Here is a 21,990-nt window from a genome sequence, read left to right on the forward strand (position 1 = left end):
CATCTCGGCAGTCGGCACCGCTCTCGGCGCTCCCCTGCTGGGGGCGCTCTACGGCGGATGCCTATCCTGCCTTACACACGCGCCGGCCCTGGGTGGCACTTCTGTCCGGCACAAGGGAGTCTGAATTTAAGGCAGATTTTAGAAGCTAAAATATACCTCTTTACCCATAACCCTCTGCTCCAGTGGAAGCACTTTGTTTGAAAAAAGTTTTTTTTTCTTTTTGTCATGAAGCAGGTGTGTTAGACTATTGGCTATTTTGTAAATATATAATACAAACATTCGGCTAGATTCCGAGTTTTTGTCGGTAAGGCTTGCGTTGTTAACAAGCCTTTTTTCTCACCACTCACTTAAGACAGCGCTGGTATTACAGGTTTTTTTAAACCCGGTGTTAGCCACAAAAAAAGTGAGCGTTGAGCAAAATTTAGCTCCACATCTCACTGTAATACCAGCGCTGCTTACGGTAGCGGTGAGCTGGCTAAACGTGCTTGTGCACGATTTCCCCATAGGAAACAATGGGGCTGAGCCGGCTGAAAAAAAACCTAACACCTGCAAAAAAGCAGCGTTCAGCTCCTAACGCAGCCCCATTGTTTCCTATGGGGAAACACATTTTATGTCTGAACCCTAACATTAACCGCGAGTCTAAACACCACTAATCTTACACTTATTAACCCCTAATCTGCCATCCCCGACATCGCCAACACCTACATTATATTATTAACCCCTAATCTGCCGCTCCGGTCACCGCCGCCACCTACATTATACTTATGAACCCCTAATCTACTGCCCCCAACATTGCCGAACCCTACATTATATTTATTAACCCCTACTCTGCCCCCCCAATGTTGCCGCAACTATATTAAATTTATTAACCCCTAATCTGCCGCCGCCACTATAATAAAGTTATTAACCCCTAAACCTAGTCTAACCCTAACCCCAACACCCCCTAATTTAAATATAATTTTAAATATTCTTATTAAAATTACTACAATTAAATAAATTATTCCTATTTAAAACTAAATACTTATCTATCAAATAAACCCTAAGCTAGCTACAATATAACTAATAGTTACATTGTAATTAGCTTAGGGTTTATTTTTATTTTACAGGCAAGTTTGTATTTATTTTAACTAGGTACAATAGTTATTAAATAGTTATTAACTATTTAATAACTACCTAGCTAAAATAAATACAAAAGTACCTGTAAAATAAATCCTAACCTAAATTACAATTACACCTAACACTACACTACAATTAAATTAATTACCTAAACCACCTAGAATTAATTACAAATAAATTAAATAAACTAAAGTACAAAAAACAACAAACACTAAATTACATAAAATAAAAAAATAATTATTTTTTTTTTAAACTGATTACACCTAATCTAATCCCCCTAATAAAATAAAAAAGCCCCCAAAAATAATAAAATTCCCTACCCTATACTAAATTACAAATAGCCCTTAAAAGGGCCTTTTGCGGGGCATTGCCCCAAAGTAATCAGCTCTTTTACCTGTAAAAAAAAATTCAATACCCCCCCAACATTAAAACCCATCACCCACACACCCAACCCTACTCTAAAACCCACCCAATCCCCCCTTAATAAAACACTAACCCCTTGAAGATCACCCTACCTTGAGACGTCTTCACCCAGCCGAGCACAAGTGGACCTCCAGAGGGGCAGAAGTCTTCATCCGATCCGGCCAGAAGAGGTCCTCCAGAGGCTGATAGAATCCTATCAGCCAATCGGAATTGAAAGGACGCCATCTTAGATGGCGTCATTTAAAGGAACCGTCATTCTTCAGTTGGACTTCGTTTGAAGAGGATGATCCGCGTCGGCTGGATTGAAGATGGACCCGCTCCGCTCCAGATGGATGAAGATAGAAGATGCCGCCTGGATGAAGACTTCTGCCCCTCTGGAGGACCTCTTCTGGCCGGATCAGATGAAGACTTCTGCCCCTCTGGAGGTCCACTTGTGCCCGGCTGGGTGAAGACGTCTCAAGGTAGGGTGATCTTCAAGGGGTTAGTGTTAGGTTTTATTAAGGGGGGATTGGGTGGGTTTTAGAGTAGGGTTGGGTGTGTGGGTGGTGGGTGGGTTTTAATGTTGGGGGGTATTGAATTTTTTTTTACAGGTAAAAGAGCTGATTACTTTGGGGCAATGCCCCGCAAAAGGCCCTTTTAAGGGCTATTTGTAATTTAGTATAGGGTAGGGAATTTTATTATTTTGGGGTGCTTTCTTATTTTATTAGGGGGATTAGATTAGATGTAATTAGTTTAAAAAAAAAATTATATTTTTTTTATTTTCTGTAATTTTGTTGTTTTTTGTACTTTAGTGTATTTAATTTAATTTTAATTAATTGTAGGTAGTCTAGGTAATTAATTTAATGATAGTGTAGTGTTAGGTGTAATTCTAACTTAGGTTAGGATTTATTTTACAGGTACTTTTGTATTTATTTTAGCTAGGTAGCTATTAAATAGTTAATAACTATTTACTAACTATTCTACCTAGTTAAAATAAATGCAAAGTTGCCTGTAAAATAAAAATAAACCCTAAGATAGCTATAATGTAACTATTAGTTATATTGTAGCTAGCTTAGGATTTATTTTACAGGTAAGTATTTAGTTTAGTTTTAAATAGGAATAATTTAATTAATTGTATTAATTTTATTCAGATTTATTTAAATTATATTTCAGTTAAGGGGGGTTAGGTTTGGGGTTAGACTTAGGTTTAGGGGTTAATACCTTTAATATAGTTGCGGCGACGTTGGGGGCAGCAGACTAGGGGTTAATAAATGTAGGTAGGTGTCGGCGATGTTAGGGACGGCATATTAGGGGATAATAATATTTAACTAGTGTTTGCGAGGTGGGAGTGCGGCGGTTTAGGGGTTAATACATTTATTTAAGTGGGGGCGATGTCCGGTCAGCAGATTAGGGGTTAAAAAAATTATTTAAGTGTTTGCGATGTGGGGGGGGGGGCTCAGTTTAGGGGTTAATAGGTAGTTTATGGGTGTTAGTGTACTTTTTAGCACTTTAGTTAAGAGTTTTATGTTACGGCGTTAGCCCATAAAACTCTTAACTACTGACTTTTAAATGCGGTAGGAGTCTTGACAGGAGAGGGTCTACCACTCACTTTTTCCAAGACTCGTAATACCGGCGTTATGCAAGTCCCATAGAAAAGATAGGATACGCAATTGACGTAAGGGGATTTGCGGTAAGCTCGAGTCGCAAAAAGTGAGCGGTACACCTGTACCTGCCAGACTCGTAATACCAGCAGGCGTTAAAAAGCAGCGTTGGGTCCTCTCGACGCTGCTTTTTAAGGCTAACGCAAGACTCGTAATCTAGGCGATTGATTGTAGTTTTTGTATATCTGACCCCAAATTATAGATCTCAGTAATAACCTTGTTTCTCCTTTAAAGGGACATGAAACCCCAAAATGTTATTTCATGATATAACATGTACTTTGAAACAACTTTCCAGTTTACTTTTACTATAAAATTTGCTTCATTCTCTAGGTATCCTTTGTTGAAGGAACATCAATGCACTACTAGTCAGGGGAGCCAATGACAAAGCATATGTGTGCAGCCACCAATCAACAGCTAGCTCCCAGTAGTGCATTGTTCCTGAGCCTACCTAGCTATGCTTTTAAACAAAGGATTCAAAGAGAATTAAGCAAATTATACCACAGAAGTGAATTGAAAAGTGGTTTAAAAATCCATGCTGTAATATCTAAATCAAAAAAGTTTAATTTTGACTTTACTGTCAACTACATTAATGATGCTACGCGGCCCCAGGGCAGTATGTGTGCAACCTTGCACTGTGTCTTTCTTATAGGGGACTATAGTAACTCTGCAGGGGGCAATCGGTAGCTCAGACGCTAAATGCAACACATGCTTCATGCGGCCTTCTTCCTTTCACTGGGAACTGGAGAGACTGTCACATTTTTATTTACCCTTAGAAAGCACATATGCATTTTCTTAGCATTAGCACTAAACACCTACCATCTAGTGCCCTACCTACCTACCAAATACAAATGGTAGAAAAGTCTGATGGAGTCCTATAGCAAAAAGCAAAAAAAAGTGATTCAGATACAGAATGCCATTTGAAACAAATTTCAAGACTTTAATGATCAAATCTGCATCTTTCTCTTGGTATCCTTTGTTGAAGAGAATACCTAGGTAGGCTTAGGAGCAACAATGCACTACTAGATGCTGCATATATGCAACTCTTGTCATTGGCTCCTCAGAAGTGTACAATCAGCTCCTAGTAGTGCATTGCTGCTACTGAGCCTACTCTTCAATAAACGATACCAAGAGATTGAAGACAATGTGATTCTATCACATGTGTTGTGGGTATAAGATAAACAGTACAATACACACAAAACAAGATTGTAAGGGGAGCTCTAGAGAAGCAATACCTCAGGAACTAACTATAATAAATAGCCAATGTTGGCATTAACACAATGGGCGAAATAAATAACAAGCAGCAGATGCTGCAATTTACCCTCATAATTTCCAGATAGCTGAAAACAGGAGTTAAGAAGCAGCGGTCGTAAGCCCGCTGCTCCTTAACTCGTCAGCCACCTCTGAGGCGGCGGACAGCAATCATCCCGATCAGATATGATAGGGATGATTGACACCCCCTGCTAGCGCCCGATTGCCCACGAATCTGCAGGCGGCGGCATTGCACAAGCATTTCTTTAGAAATGCTTGTGCAATGATAAATGCCGACAGCGAATCATGTCCATCTGCACAATGATAATTCGGCCCCCAGTGTTGTGTGGGAGAGATAAAGTTACAAAATGTTAATTTTCTTTTGTTCTTTCTAAGTATTGTATAGAGAGAGAGATAAGAAAGGGAAGCATTTGAGTGATACGATAAGGATTTCTGATCTCTATGCAAGCTTAGCCTATTTTGAATGGTTGTGGTTTTAAGGAGCAAATTCAGCTATTTAATTTACAAAAAGAAACATAAATGAGTAATATCTCATACATTTTATACCCTGCAGCTGGTATAACAAGTAATTGGGAACACATTAAGGGGAAAACGGTTTTACAGTGCACTGTTCCTTTAATAATAAAAAGCAACTGCCATTACTTCCTTTTTCAAATTTCAAAGGTGTTGGTGCCATTTTTCACATACATCAAATCACGCAGCTGCCCTGGGGAATATTAGCTTGGCTGGTCTAGTGGAACAGTCACAAGCAGGTACAGAGTATTTATATCTTCATTGTAGGCAGATACATGTTTTAGTGAGAGCACACTTGTGGTTATGTTACATAACGGGCAGATTGCAATTACATAAGGGTACTCAATCTGTGCCTAGGGGCTCTAGAAAAAAAATCCAGGGCTGCAAATAACATTTAACTATAAAACAGTAACTGATTCCATTGAGAAGCCATATAATGTCACATTACCTACCTTATAAATAATGTTCTGTATGTTCATAAATAAAGAATATTGCATTATGTTTTTCAGTTTGTCTGCGTGGGAGGAAGTGCTAACAGAATGAGAGCATTTGCATTATTCATTCACAAGGAGCTGGGCCTGGGTGCGGATAGCAATAACATTACTGATATTTGTGCTGGCACAGACAGATACAGTATGTACAAAGCCGGCTCTGTGCTGTCTATCAGTGTGAGTACCATGTATCTCAGTAATTAGTTGTACTGACCACTGCAGACTGGATCATAGTGTTATTTTTATATTGATTCATGGCTCTTTAAAACATTGCGTGACAAATTGTGCAAAGTGTTGTCACAAAGATATTTGCAAGTGTTTTGAGTTTCTAAAGTCTGTGTTTAATCTAATGATCTTGTTTAAGACCCTTGTAATCAGAAAAACATCAACTGATGTTTATCTATTTATCTGTCTGTATCTATCGATAGACAAACAGGTAGAAAACACTTTCTACATCAGTTTTCACAGGATTTTATTTTTGAAGTCTTTTACCCTGTTGAAAGCTCTTTTCCTAGTTTCATGAAAATGTTAAAATAGCAAACAAATGACACATGTTCACAAATAAAGTATTAAAGGGACATGAAACCCACATTTTTTTCTTTCATGATTTAGCAAGAGCATGCAATTTTAAACAACTTTCAAATTTACTTATATTATCTAATTTGCTTCATTCTCTTGTTATTCTTTGCTGAAAAGCATATCTAGATAGGCTCAGTAGCTGCTGATTGGTGGCTGCTATTTCTCTAACAAAGGATATCTAAAAAAATGAAGCATATTAGATAATAGAAGTAAATTGGAATGTTCTTTAAAATTGTATTCTCTATCTGAATCATGAAAAAAAATTGGGTTTAGTGTCCCTTTAACATCAGAATGTTTGTTTATAATTCCAATAAAGTTTTGAATCAAATATTGAGACAAAATGATTAGGATAATGATTCAGTGCACGTATCATGGACTGACCTTTTTAGACTATAACAGTATGATATCAAACATACAAAGCTATCATAATCATTAATTAAGTAATTGTTATTGCTGATGTTCTCGTTTCACATTGGCTGCTTATTTTTTACTTGCATTATAAATCTGTGAAAAGCCTGAGAAAACCTGTTACATGAAGGTATTCACACATATTCAAATGTCCTGAAAATATCATTGACATTTCTCAATCAGCCTAATGTATTTAAAAAAAAAAGTGCTTAGCTGGGATTGGAATGCAGATGGTTTGAACAGAAAACAACAGCTATGATAAGATAAATGATTTTGCATGGCTATTTTTCTGAAATAATTGGAATAGACCCCAGGAAATGTATGTTTGTGCACAACGTTAACATTGTACATTTTGTATTAATAGCATGGGATGGGAATTCCTTCCATTTCTATAATGCTTCATGAGCTTATCAAACTTCTCCACCACGCCAAGTGCAGAGATGTGGTCATTATGCGCATCGGGACTTCGGGGGGAATAGGTATGTATATGTGTGTGAAATATTGTTTGACAACCCTTTACTCATATTAAAGGGACACTGAACCCAATTTTTTCTTTTGTAATTCAGAAAGAGCATGCAATTTTAAGCAACTTTCTAATTTACTTCTATTATCAATTTTTCTTCGTTCTCTTGCTATCAATATTTGAAAAAGAAGGCATCTAAGCTTTTTTTTTTTGGTTTCAGTACTCTGGACAGCACTTTTTTATTGGTGGATGAATTTATCCACCAATCAGCAAGGACAACCCAGGTTGTTCACCAAAATGGGCCGGCATCTAAACTTACATTCTTGCATTTCAAATAAAGATACCAAGAGAATGAAGAAAATTTGATAATAGGAGTAAATTAGAAAGTTGCTTAAAATTTCATGCTCAATCTGAATCACGAAAGAAATTTTTTGGGTACAGTGTCCCTTTAAAGGTGCAGAAAAATGTAGTTTAAAGGGATATGAAACCCAACATTTTTCTTTCATAATTCAGATAGAGCTTGCGATTTTTAACAACTTCCTAATTTACTTCTATCATCAATTTTTCTTCGATCTTTTGGTATCTTTTGCTGAAAAGCATGGATGTATGCTTAGGAACCAACCTAATTTTGGAGCACTATATGGCAGCAGTTTTTCAAGAATCCTATCCATTTGCAAGAGCACTAAATAGCAGCACTATTTCCAGTCATGTAGTGCTTCAGATGTCTATCTAGGTAACACAGAATATCAATGGAACGAAGCAAATTTGATAATAGAAGGCAATAGGTATGCACTGTCTTAATCACAAAATACATTTTTTGGATTTCATATCCCTTTAAACTGAGTTAATGTCCTCTCCATACTATAAGCATGACACACTTGAGAGATTATGTAAAATTGTATGCAAGTAATATGGCTTTATCCTGCTGCATTCTCTTTGAATGTATAACGCAAATAGATCAGAATCAATTTTTAAATTGCTGACAGGCAAATTATTAGATACACATTCTAATAACGATAAGTCATTTATAGTGGGTACGAGACTGAACTCAGCTAGGAGAGGAAAAACAAAACGTTCTATTGCACGGCCCTAATATCATGATTGTCTAATGTCCCTGCCACAATGTTGCCCCCACTCCCTAAATCCTACTCTCTAATGGTAACTTTAGCTCCAGTCCCTAACTTTACATAGAGACTATCAGCATCTTGCACAAGGATTTCATGAGCGGAGAGATTTCAGCATAAGTGAGAATAATCCTCTCACACCATCCCTGAAGTTAGTTTCTTGTTGTGATCTCACTGTCACAATACTGCAACTAAATACCCAGAAGTGTTCAAGGGACACTAAACATCTTGTAATTACAAGACATTACTGTTAGTGTTTCTACAGAATAACATATCAGCCAAGTCTAAACATTTTAACCCCTTAAGGACCGGGGATTTCAAACAAAAACTTCTCCAAAAGATCAGAGCATTTTTAGCATTTATGCCATCACTACATTTAAACAGAAATTGAGCCTGTTTTTTAATATTTAGCTATCAAAACTATATATTTTTTTTTAGTAGACAATCCAAAGTATTGATCTAGGCCCATTTTGGTATATTTCATGCCATCATTTTACCACCAAATGCGATCAAATAAAACAAATTGTTAACTTTTTCACAATTTTAGGTTTCTCACTGAAATTATTTACAAACAGCTTGTGCAATCATGGCACAAATGGTTGTAAATGCTTCTCTGGGATCCCCTTTGTTCAGAAATAGCAGACATATATGACTTTGGTATTGCTGTTTGGTAATTAGAAGGCCACTAAATGCCGCTGCACACCACACTTGTAATATGCCCAGCAGTGAAGGGGTTAATTATGTAGCTTGTAGGGTTAATTTTAGCTTTAGTGTATAGATCAGTCTCCCACCTGACACATCCCACCCCCTGACCCCTCTCAAACAGCTCTCTTTCCTTCCCCACCCCCCAAAGGTCACCCCATCTTAAGTACTGGCAGAAAGTCTGCCAGTATAAAAATAAGTTGTTGTTTTTATTACATATTTTCTGCAGGGTAGTATCCCCCCTTACCTTCCTGATCCCCCCCAAACAGCTCTCTAACTCTCCCCCCTCTACCTATTTCCTGCCATCTTAGGCACTGGTAGCTGTCTGCCAGTACCCAGTTTGCTGCAAATTAGGCAAACGAATTTGCTGCCCCCCCTCAATACCCTCCCCCCTCCCCCTCCCAGATCCCTTTCCATCAACGGATCCCACATAGGATCCCCCTCATTGCCCCTCCTCCCTCCTTCCCCCTCAGTGATGCAGCTTTTTTTTTTTTCATTCCCTGTAGCATGGCGTAGCGGTGCCATCCGCTCTCGCCCTCCTCCCGTCCTCTACAGCGATGGGCCGCTCACCCGCCTCCCTCCTTACCCTAATGATCGGCACCACCGCTGTCCGATGCAGAGAGGGCCACAGAGTAACTATGCAAATCTATTTCTGCAGTTCCCCACTCCGGCATGCAGAAATAGCGCAATATCTTTATTTTTAATGAGAACGTGGCAATGAGAAGCCCAGGACTGCCTTAAAGGGTCAGTATAAGACTAAGTGCAGCTCGCTCCTGTCACAGGAGCGAGCTGCACTTAATCTTATGGCGCGGTCGGGCCGGGCTGTGACTATACAGCTGGCCCGATGCGCTGTGTAAAACAGCGTTTTTTGTTAAAAATGAAAAGGGAATATTATGTGTTATAAAGTTTGGCTAATATAATGTTATATAATTCTGCACTATGTGCAGAATTATATAACATTAATTTTAAGGTTTACTGCCCCTTTAAGGGCATAAAGACCAGCGTCGTACAGGGTATGGATCTGGTTGTTAAGGGGTTAAAGCAAATTAATATCTTGTTTGCTGCAGTTGATTTTCAATAGCCAAACTCCACCCACAACTTGTCTTATTTGGAGGAGCCAATCTGTCTGCAGATTACATGGCTAGCCACAGTCATATTAGTATGTTTTTACTAAAGCCAAATAGGGAAACAAATGAAGTAGGATTAGCCTTAAAACAAAGTCTGCCATATTCTTTTACAGTTCAGAGGAATAGAAAATCCACAATTTTCAGAGCTAAATTACACAAAAGGAGGCAAAATAAAAAGTCCTTTTGACTACTGCCCAGCTGATGGTGTGATTAAGAGATAATACAGTTCCTTAAGAGTGCTATTAATCTGTCTTGTCTTTAGTCTGGGGTCTATATATTAAACGTTGCTGCATTTATTTGGCTTCTTAACTTTCCCATCCCACATTCTCCTACTTCCCATTTGCAATGCTCATCTTCTCTGCAATTGTTTTATCCACGTCCACGCTGATGTTTGCCGCACGCCGTGAAATTTGTTTGGTTTATTCACGTCCTCTGCTTGTGTCAATCCAGTGTTTTGAATATTGTCTCTGATAATATGAAGATTTGGGGCATACGTCTTTCTAAATAATAGATCATTTACAGCTTATTTTTGTATGTAGCTCAGTGTCATCACCACAAGAGAAACAAACCCCAGCATAATGGCTGCCTCCAATGTGTCCGTCCCACAACGGTGGCTTCCCACCAACAATCTGCCCAGGTACTGCAGCATCTCCTGCCAGCCTGTCCTGCCAGTGACACGCCCAGTCTCAACTTCCTGCTAAGGCACCGCCCAAAGGTGGGCCTGCTGCAAGTGCTTTCCCCAAGAAGAAATTTCTAGGGTGCCACTGATGCAGTCTTTATTTTTAATTCTTACAACTTCAGAAAATGCAATAAAGATTCTTATGCATTTTGACCTTAAAATAAAGTTATATATGCTGTAGGAATTAAACATGTTGCATGAAAGAAGGGAGAGTAAAGCTGCTTCACTTGTGATTCTCAGAAAATACACATTTGTGCACAATTGATACAGCTGTATTAATTCTCACTTGCTGATAAGGGTCAGTCCCACAGCTGGTAGAGAAGGGCAAGTCTATATAAACCTAGCAAGAAAGTCAGTTTATTTGCTAAAAGGGCAACTAATAAAAATGTAAATTATTTTACATTTGAAATGTTTTTTTTATTGTTTAAGTACAATGTCCCAAAAGTGCTTTACTCTTAGAACTGATTCTACTAATTCTAAATACTGCAAACTACTTTACAAAATACAGCTCATCCACACAAAATGATTAAAAATTGTCAAAGAAACGATACGTGTTTTAAATGAATCAGTCCATAAATGTATTTCCTTAGAATCCTGAACAAAACACTTGTAAATAATAATAACATATAAGTAAATAATACATATAAACAATAAACATAGAAATTCTTCTATGTTTAGGACATTAAAGGGGTAAATAAATAAATATAATGCAATACAATAATACACTTTTTTAATATGATAATATCTTATATAACTACGGAGGGTTTAAATAGTTATAATGAATTGTCTACATAGCAGCAAATTCAGAAACCCATATTATTATTAATATAATTAATCAACAAGATAATTCATATCATATTCCATATTTGTTTTCTAATTATATCACAAAATAATAAAAGCATAACAGTTTATGGATTTATTAATTTTAAATATACATGAACTGTCACTCATGTAATTAGCACTATAATCTGCATTTTATCTATTGGCCACTAGAGGGGACTCTCTGAGATCTCCACTAACCTACAACATAATGCTTTCTGGTGTATAAGACAATAGAAATTAAAAAGCAACATTATCATCAGATAACAAGGAAAAACTTAATCTGTGTTGCTCAGGTATTTGGAGCATATTACTCACAAACATAGCTTACCTTGATTGTATCTTCTAGCACTATAGGGCCCTGTGAAGCACCTACATTTGTTCATAATCAGATATTCACTCTCCATGATTATGTTCTCCACTATTCAGAGATAGGTTATTCTGCATTCCAGAACTCTTCAAACATAACCTTTTCAGTAAATGTCAGAAGCACCACATTACTTCAGCAGGTCCAGTCTTTTAACTCTATCTTTTGGAAAACTATAGCTTTATCCAGCCTTGTATTTTGTGATACATCTATGGATGCCTTATACCGGTCTTCAAGAGCCTATATATTGGTAGTTCAATCACCCAAAACTCTGTGGCTAAAGATTTGGTCTTGTTTTCCATTCTTAATGCCCATATGTATAGTGCCAAACAATGTTTTCATTTTTGTCTGCTACATTGCTACTTGACATTCTGTGTGTGATGTGCTAGTCAGAAAATCTAAACTGCTGTTGGTAAATGTATATGGTTTTAATTTAGACTACAGGACCGTGTTTCACTGTTTGTTTATGTTAGTTAGTGCATGTTGTGCTGGAGCATTAGTGAGAAAGGAGGGAAAAGAAAGAGAACAAATTATATTAAAGAAAAGAAACACAGAGAAAAGGTAAGAGAGAAAAATAAACTATCCTTTATCAAGCTGCGTGATGCAGCTTTGGAGCCTGCAGCCTATAGTTAAGAAGCAGCAGTCATAAGACCGCTGCTTCCTAACCTGTTCACAAGCTCTGAGCTGGCAGTTTGCAATCACCCTTAGACAAGTGTGACCAGGGTGATTGTGCAATGTTAAATCTGGGCAGAGTATTGCTGGCCTCGATGTCTGGCAGAAAGGGCAGAGAGAGAGGGAGAAATAGAAAAAAAGTAAGAAGTCATTATCTACTTAGTACAGAAAGAGGGAGCACCAAAAAAAGGCTAAAGTATCACACTATTCAACTTAACACTTTATTGAAATTCTAAAATACAATTGCATATTAAAAATCAACATTTATTAGAATAAAAATAGGGTACCATATGTAGGACAAAATTATGAACAAAGTGAAATAACAATGATCTCAATGTTTCTGATGAGAAATGGCCAGTATAAGAAGTGAAAATAAAATTAGCGATTATCTTCTGTAGAAAAATAAAGGTAAAAATAAAAATTGAAAAAATATAATAAAAATGGTAATGCAAAAATGAACCAAAAAATATATAGATAATCCAAAAGTGTCCAATGGTGTCGGAACCTGTGGAAAAAAAGATCACATAGTGCAATAATGTAATAAATGTGGATAAAGACTTACTAAAACCAGGCTTACCCTATGTATAATACTCGAGCAGTGACTTCTATCGACACGTTTCGGCCCTGACATGGACCTTTTCAAGATGTCAACTGCTAATGTTATTGAGACTTAAATAGCCGTTATCAGCCAATCACTGACAGACCCTTTTCCCGCCAAAAAATGCCCTGTTATGTCTGAAGTAAAGCTAACATGTAAGAGCATTTTTTGGCGGGAAAAGGTTCTCTCAGTGATTGGCTGATAACGGCTATTTAAGTCTCAATAACACTAGCAGTTGACATCTTGAAAAAGGCCCATGCCAGGGCCGAAATGCGTCGATAGAAGTCACTGCTCGAGTCTTATACATAGGGTAAGCCTGGTTTTAGTAGGTCTTTATCCACATTTATTACATTATTGCACTATGTGATTTTTTTCCACAGGTTCCAACACCATTGGACACTTTTGGATTATCTATATATTTATTGGTTCATTTTTGCATTACCATTTTTATTATATTTTCTCTTGTAAGGTGTATCCAGTCCACGGATCATCCATTACTTGTGGGATATTCTCATTCCCAACAGGAAGTTGCAAGAGGACACCCACAGCAGAGCTGTTATATAGCTCCTCCCCTCACTACCATATCCAGTCATTCTCTTGCAACTCTCAACGCGCATGGAGGTAGTAAGAGAGAGTGGTGAAAAATAGTTAGTTTATTTCCTTCAATCAAAAGTTTGTTATTTTTAAATAGTACCGGAGTTGTGCTATTTTATCTCAGGCAGAGATAGAAGAAGAATCTGCCTGAGTTTTCTATGATCTTAGCAGGTTGTAACTAAGATCCATTGCTGTTCTCACATATGTCTGAGTAGAGAGGTAACTTCAGAGGGAGAATGGCGTGCAGTTTACTCTGCTTGAGGTATGTGCAGTTATAATTTTTTTCTAGGATTGGAAATGCTAGAAAATGCTGCTGATACCTGATAAATGTAAGTTAAGCCTGAATACAGTGATTTAATAACGACTGGTATCATGCTTACTCTCAGGGGTAATACCCTTATAGATATGCTATATAAAACGTTTGCTGGCATGTTTAATCGTTTTTTATATATGCTTGGTGATAAAACTTTATTGGGGCCTAATTTTTCAACATGACTGGCTTTATTTTTGACTAGAAACAGTTTCCTGAGGCTTTCCACTGTTGTAATATGAGTGGGAGGGGCCTATTTTAGCGCTTTTTTGCGCAGTTAAAATTACAGACTGAGACATCCAGTTTTCCTCAGAAGTTCCCTGAATGTTACAGGACATCTCTAAAGGGTCTAGTATCGTTTATTGGGGAAGGTAGGAGCCACAGTAGAGCTGTGGCAGTTTGTTGTGACTGTTAAAAAACTTCTATGTCGTTTTTTTGATCCGTTTTTTTAACTAAGGGGTTAATCATCCATTTGCAAGTGGGTGCAATGCTCTGTTAGCCTATTACATACACTGTAAAAATTTCGTTTGTGTAACTGCCTTTTTTCACTGTTTTTCCAATTTTGACAAAATTTGTTTCTCTTAAAGGCACAGTACCATTTTTTATATTTGCTTATTAACTTGAATTAAAGTGTTTTCCAAGCTTGCTAGTCTCATTGCTAGTCTGTATAAACATGTCTGACATAGAGGAAACTCCGTGTTCATTATGTTTAAAAGCTATGGTGGAACCCCCTCTTAGAATGTGTACCAATTGTACTGACTTCACTCTAAGCAATAAAGATCATATTCTGTCTTTAAAAAGTGTTTCACCAGAGGAATCTAACGAGGGGGAAGTTATGCCGACTAACTCTCCCCACGTGTCAGATCCTTTGACTCCCGCTCAAGGGACTCACGCTGAAATGGCGCCAAGTACATCTAGGGCACCCATAGCGTTTACTTTACAAGACATGGCGGCAGTCATGGATAATACACTGTCAGCGGTATTAGCCAGAATACCTGAATTTAGAGGTAAGCGAGATAGCTCTGGGGTTAGACGAAATGCAGAGCATACTGACGCTTTAAGAACCATGTCTGATACTGCCTCACAATATGCTGAAGCTGAGGAAGGAGAACTTCAGTCTGTGGGTGATGTTTCTGACTCAGGAAGGATACCTGATTCTGATATTTCTACATTTAAATTTAAGCTTGAACACCTCCGCGTATTACTTAAGGAGGATTTAGCTGCTCTGAATGACTGACACAATTGCAGTGCCAGAGAAATTGTGTAGACTGGATAAATACTATGCAGTGCCGGTGTGTACTGATGTTTTTCCAATACCTAAAAGGTTTACAGAAATTATTAATAAGGAATGGGATAGACCAGGTGTGCCGTTCTCTCCCCCTCCTATTTTTAGAAAAATGTTTCCTATAGACGCCACCACACGGGACTTATGGCAGACAGTCCCTAAGGTGGAGGGAGCAGTTTCTACTTTAGCAAAGCGTACTACTATCCCTGTCGAGGACAGTTGTGCTTTTTCAGATCCAATGGATAAAAAATTAGAAGGTTACCTTAAGAAAATATTTAGTCAACAAGGTTTTATCCTACAGCCCCTTGCATGCATTGCCCCTGTCACTGCTGCTGCGGCGTTCTGGTTTGAGTCTCTGGAAAAGGCCTTACAGGTAGCGACTCCATTGGATGACATACTTGGCAAACTTAGGGCACTTAAGCTAGCCAATTCTTTTGTTTCTGATGCCATTGTTCATTTGACTAAACTAACGGCTAAGAATTCTGGTTTTGCTATACAGGCGCGCAGGGCGCTATGGCTTAAATCATGGTCAGCTGACGTGACTTCAAAATCTAAGCTGCTTAACATTCCCTTCAAGGGGCAGACCTTGTTCGGGCCTGGTTTGAAGGAGATTATTGCTGATATCACTGGAGGAAAAGGTCATGCCCTTCCTCAGGACAGGTCCAAATCCAGGGCCAAACAGTCTAATTTTCGTGCCTTTCGAAACTTCAAGGCAGGTGCGGCATCAACCTCCTCTAATGCAAGACAAGAGGGAACTGTTGCTCAGTCCAAGGCGGTCTGGAGGCCTAACCAGACCTGGAACAAAGGTAAGCAGGCTAAAAAACCTGCTGCTGCCTCTAAGACAGCATGAAGGAATGGCCCCCTATCCGGTAACGGATCTAGTGGGGGCAGACTTTCACTCTTCGCCCAGGCGTGGGCAAGAGATGTTCAGGATCCCTGGGCATTGGAAATTATATCCCAGGGATATCTTCTGGATTTCAAAGCTTCTCCCCCAAAAGGGAGATTTCACCTTTCACAATTATCTGTAAACCAGATAAAGAGAGAGGCATTCTTACACTGTGTACAAGACCTCCTAGTTATGGGAGTGATCCATCCAGTTCCAAAAGAGGAACAAGGACAGGGTTTTTACTCAAATCTGTTTGTGGTTCCCAAAAAAGAGGGAACCTTCAGACCAATTTTGGATCTAAAGATCTTAAACAAATTCCTCAGAGTTCCATCATTCAAGATGGAAACTATTCGTACCATCCTGCCTATGATCCAGGAGGGTCAATATATGACTACAGTGGATCTAAAGGATGCTTATCTTCACATTCCGATACACAAAGATCATCATCGGTTTCTCAGGTTTGCCTTTCTGGACAGGCATTACCAGTTTGTAGCTCTTCCTTTTGGATTAGCTACAGCCCCAAGAATCTTCACGAAGGTTCTAGGGTCGCTTCTGGCGGTTCTAAGGCCGCGGGGCATTTCGGTGGCCCCTTATTTAGACGACATCCTGATACAGGCGTCAAACTTCCAGATTGCCAAGTCTCATACGGACATAGTACTGGCATTTCTGAGGTCGCATGGGTGGAAAGTGAACGAGGAAAAGAGTTCTCTATCCCCACTCACAAGAGTTTCCTTCCTAGGGACTCTGATAGATTCTATAGAAATGAAAATTTACCTGACGGAGTCCAGGTTATCAAAGCTTCTAAATTCCTGCCGTATTCTTCATTCCATTCCGCGCCCTTCGGTTGCTCAGTGCATGGAAGTAATCGGCTTAATGGTAGCGGCAATGGACATAGTGCCGTTTGCACGCTTACATCTCAGACCGCTGCAACTATGCATGCTCAGTCAGTGGAACGGGGATTACACAGATTTGTCCCCTCTACTAAATCTGGATCAAGAGACCAGGGATTCTCTCCTCTGGTGGCTATCTCGGGTCCATCTGTCCAAAGGTATGACCTTTCGCAGGCCAGATTGGACAATTGTGACGACAGATGCCAGCCTTCTAGGTTGGGGTGCAGTCTGGAACTCCCTGAAGGCTCAGGGATCGTGGACTCAGGAGGAGTCACTCCTTCCAATAAATATTCTGGAATTGAGAGCGATATTCAATGCTCTTCAAGCTTGGCCTCAGTTAGCAACTCTGAGGTTCATCAGATTTCAGTCGGACAACATCACGACTGTGGCTTACATCAACCATCAAGGGGGAACAAGAAGTTCCCTAGCGATGTTAGAAGTCTCAAAGATAATTCGCTGGGCGGAGATTCACTCTTGCCACCTATCAGCTATCCATATCCCAGGTGTAGAGAACTGGGAGGCGGATTTTCTAAGTTGACAGACTTTTCATCCGGGGGAGTGGGAACTCCATCCGGAGGCATTTGCACAAGTGGTTCATCGCTGGGGCAAACCAGAGTTGGATCTCATGGCGTCTCGACAGAATGCCAAGCTTCCTTGTTACGGATCCAGGTCCAGGGACCCCAAGGCGACGCTGATAGATGCTCTAGCAGCGCCCTGGTCTTTCAACCTGGCTTATGTGTTTCCACCGTTTCCTCTGCTCCCTCGACTGATTGCCAAGATCAAGCAGGAGAGAGCATCAGTGATTTTAATAGCGCCTGCATGGCCACGCAGGACCTGGTATGCAGATCTAGTGGACATGTCATCCTTTCCACCATGGACTCTGCCTCTGAGACAGGACCTTCTACTTCAGGGTCCTTTCCACCATCCAAATCTAATTTCTCTGAGACTGACTGCATGGAGATTGAACGCCTGATTTTATCAAAGCGTGGTTTCTCCGAGTCAGTCATTGATACCTTGATACAGGCACGAAAGCCTGTCACCAGGAAAATTTATCATAAAATATGGCGTAAATATCTTTATTGGGTTACGCATGGAGTAAAGTCAGGATTCCCAGGATATTATCCTTTCTCCAAGATGGTTTGGAAAAAGGATTGTCAGCTAGTTCCTTAAAGGGACAGATTTCTGCTCTGTCTATTCTTTTGCACAAGCGTCTGGCAGATGTTCCAGACGTTCAGGCATTTTGCCAGGCTTTAGTTAGAATCAAGCCTGTGTTTAGACCGGTTGCTCCGCCATGGAGCTTAAATTTGGTTCTTAAGGTTCTTCAAGGAGTTCCATTTGAACCTCTCCATTCCATAGATATCAAACTTTTATCTTGGAAAGTTCTTTTTTTGGTAGCTAGTTCCTCGGCTCGTAGAGTCTCCGAGTTATCTGCCTTACAATGTGATTCTCCTTATCTGATTTTCCATACGGATAAGGTTGTCCTGCGTACCAAACCTGGGTTTTTACCTAAGGTGGTATCTAACAAGAATATCAATCAAGAGATTGTTGTTCCATCCTTGTGTCCTAATCCTTCTTCAAAGAAGGAACGTCTATTACACAATCTAGACGTGGTTCGTGCTTTAAAGTTTTACTTACAAGCTACTAAAGATTTTCGACAAACATCTGCTTTGTTTGTTGTTTACTCTGGACAGTTTACTCTGGACAGAGGAGAGGTCAAAAGGCTTCGGCAACCTCTTTTTCTTTTTGGCTAAGAAGCATAATACGCTTAGCCTATGAGACTGCTGGACAGCAGCCCCCTGAAAGGATTACAGCTCATTCCACTAGAGCTGTGGCTTCCACCTGGGCCTTTAAAAATGAGGCGTCTGTTGAACAGATTTGCAAGGCGGCGACTTGGTCTTCGCTTCATACCTTTTCAAAATTCTACAAATTTGATACTTTTGCTTCTTCGGAGGCTATTTTTGGGAGAAAGGTTTTACAGGCAGTGGTACCTTCCGTTTAAGTACCTGCCTTGTCCCTCCCTTCATCCGTGTACTTTAGCTTTGGTATTGGTATCCCACAAGTAATGGATGATCCGTGGACTGGATACACCTTACAAGAGAAAACACAATTTATGCTTACCTGATAAATTTATTTCTCTTGTGGTGTATCCAGTCCACGGCCCGCCCTGTCATTTTAAGGCAGGTAATTTTTAAATTTAAACTACAGTCACCACTGCACCCTATGGTTTCTCCTTTCTCTGCTTGTTTTCGGTCGAATGACTGGATATGGTAGTGAGGGGAGGAGCTATATAAAAGCTCTCCTGTGGGTGTCCTCTTGCAACTTCCTGTTGGGAATGAGAATATCCCACAAGTAATGGATGATCCGTGGACTGGATACACCACAAGAGAAATAAATTTATCAGGTAAGCATAAATTGTGTTTTTTCTATTTTTATTTTTGTTTTTACCTTTATTTTTCTACACATTTTTGCCTTTTTTCTTCCAACACTGTCTTCAAGAACTTCAGTTTGGATTTCCTGGACACTACTCACTTGGAACTTTTACACCTATTGGACACTATTATAGAAGATAATCACTTATACTGGCCAGTTCTCATCAGAGACATTGAGATCATTGTTATTTCACTTTGTTTAAAATTTGGCTGACATAGGGTACCCTACTTTTATTCTAATAAATGTTGATTTTTAATACGCAATTGTATTTTAGAATTTCAATAAAGTGTTAAGTTGAATAGAGTGATACTTTAGCCTTTTTTGGCGCTTCCTCTTTCTGCACTATTATAACTAACTTTTGAGTTTATTAGGGATCTCATTTTGGGAGCTTGTATTGTTTTGTGTAGGCGCTGTGTGTATATAAACCTTCATTATCTACTTAGCCTAAGTGAATATTTTTGCACTTAATCTGATGGATGTATTTTTTTTTTATAATGTAATGCAATGCAAACACATATTCAAGCATAGTGGGGGCGGAGCTAACCGCCATATTGATAGGACGCGTGTAGCAGGAGCTCCGGCAAAGAACTCATTTGAAAGTGCTTTAAACCAGCAAATTTATATCTCAGCAGCTCGTAATCAACTGAACAGCACACCCCAACCCGTTTGTGGTCTCTACAGCCCCGTTTAGGGAGGTATCCCGCAGAACTTGGTCTGCTTGTTTGGAGACGGCCCAACTACTGATCACGCGCCACACAGATTGAGAAGGCGGAAGATTTGGCTCTCCGGAGTGTCGGGGCTCCGCCCCGGAGGCTCACAAAATATCACTGGGCACTACCTGAGACGCCTGCAACAGCACCAGAGGCGTATCCTCGCCTGGGTACAGTTCCACCTCAGCCAGGCCCAGCAATGGAGGCTTACCTCGTGGAGACATCGATCACCACATCTAGTTCCCCCTTCCTGCCACCCGCTTCAGATTTGTGCTGTGTCTCCAGAGGGTCGGGGCTCTGCTCCGGAGCACACAAGAAGATCTCACTGAGCGTGACGGGCGAGGGACAAGAACGGCATCCGCTCCTAACCATCTTGAGTGACACGGTGGAGGGGGTGAGGTTAACTTACAGAGGACATCACCAGCCAACTTGCAACCAGGAGGAAGGCGAGCAGGGCCCACTACAATCGGGTGGAAACAGGAGGGCCTGAGACACATTTTGCGCCACAAGGCCGGCCGCTTATCTCAAGCGGCGTGAACGGCCACCATTGCTGGGAGCTAGGCCTAAAGGCTAGATCCATGTACCACTACCACTACAGAACCGGCGGAGGTCGGAGATCTATATACCCACCACTCCACTTTGCACCCCATAACTGAATCCGGCAGCTCTTCTCCATCACAACAATCAGCCGACAGGAATGGAGTCTAAGGCCCTCACTCACGTGGGGGATACAGGTACCTATTTCTCCTTACCCTGGGGCTATAGACTGCCACACCACCCCAATTACTTATTACCCTCAGTTTACCTAGCCACATTACTCACCTAGGTGCCTGCCTGTAAAGCCTTGCCCTCCTGCTCAGCCAAGAGTACTACTATTCCCACTAACTCTAGAAGGGTCTGTGCACTAGACACCTGTTCTGATTTGTATCACCTGTAAGGGTCCCTGGCCTACCCCACGAGCCCATTCAACATAATTTGGGCTGGCCTTTTTCAAGTTTGGGGATTTTATCCTACGATCTTAGAGCCGATCTACCTGTACTCTCCCACTACTGAGACCCCCACTGTGTCCTTCCACCAGCGACTAACGCTATCCCAACACCCCCTAGTGTCCAGGTGATTTTAAGCTACTTTAACTGGAACACGTAGGGAAGCCTTTTGTGACTCTGCCCTTCCTAGGGGTTGCTTAGGAGTGAGGAGTGAATAAACACCCGCTGGAGAGTACCACTACTATCTCTCTTATTTAGGCCTGAACCAGCACCCCATTACACAGGCACTTTGAAACACATTTCTCTAAGAAGAAGACTGAAAGTGGGGTGGCTGGAGAAAGCCTAGAATACCCACCAAAAGTATGCATAACGAGCACTCTGGGCCCTGACTAATGAAGACGATTGCTTCCACAAAATAAGGGAATTATTAAAATATACCTTTTATTAGTAAATATTTAAAATCAAAACTCAACACACATTTAAAAAAATCCAGAAATACCTAGGTGATATTTCTAATGTTAGTTCAGAGAGGGAATAATAATATATCTGGCCTGGATATGATAAGATAAATAACCCTCTACTGAAAATGAACATTCACACCACTCTATCTGGGGTATAGAGTATAATGTACCATACGTATATATAAATACTAAGAATCTTACATGCAAATATTATAGTGATTGGGGGTGTAGGATAATAGGTATAATCCAATGTGAAGAATCTTATAATATACTGGATTGATTCAGATTGTTGTAAGATGGGATGTATCTAAAATCATAACAGGGGGGTTAAATGGAAAAAATTGATTATTTAACAGTTCATAGTAATCCCCCAGAAAAATCAAAGATAATGGCACCTTGTACCAGCAATTTGACAAACCGTCTGTTGTATCTATTCTATAAAAAAGTG

At 39.9% G+C, this 21,990-nt stretch overlaps 1 protein-coding gene across 1 annotated transcript in view; it reads left to right on the plus strand.

Annotated features, from left to right (window-relative positions):
* The window catches only part of UPP2 (uridine phosphorylase 2), a 61,949-nt gene that overhangs the window by 11,729 nt on the left and 28,230 nt on the right, over positions 1-21,990 (plus strand). Inside the window, exons 3-4 of the mRNA XM_053698319.1 lie at positions 5,471-5,629; positions 6,804-6,918. Of these exons, the coding sequence (XP_053554294.1) occupies positions 5,471-5,629; positions 6,804-6,918 (274 nt within the window). The remainder of the gene's footprint in view (positions 1-5,470; positions 5,630-6,803; positions 6,919-21,990) is intronic.

Source organism: Bombina bombina, chromosome 1, assembly GCF_027579735.1.
Source record: "Bombina bombina isolate aBomBom1 chromosome 1, aBomBom1.pri, whole genome shotgun sequence".
In the NCBI taxonomy this organism is placed as follows: Eukaryota; Metazoa; Chordata; class Amphibia; order Anura; family Bombinatoridae; genus Bombina; species Bombina bombina.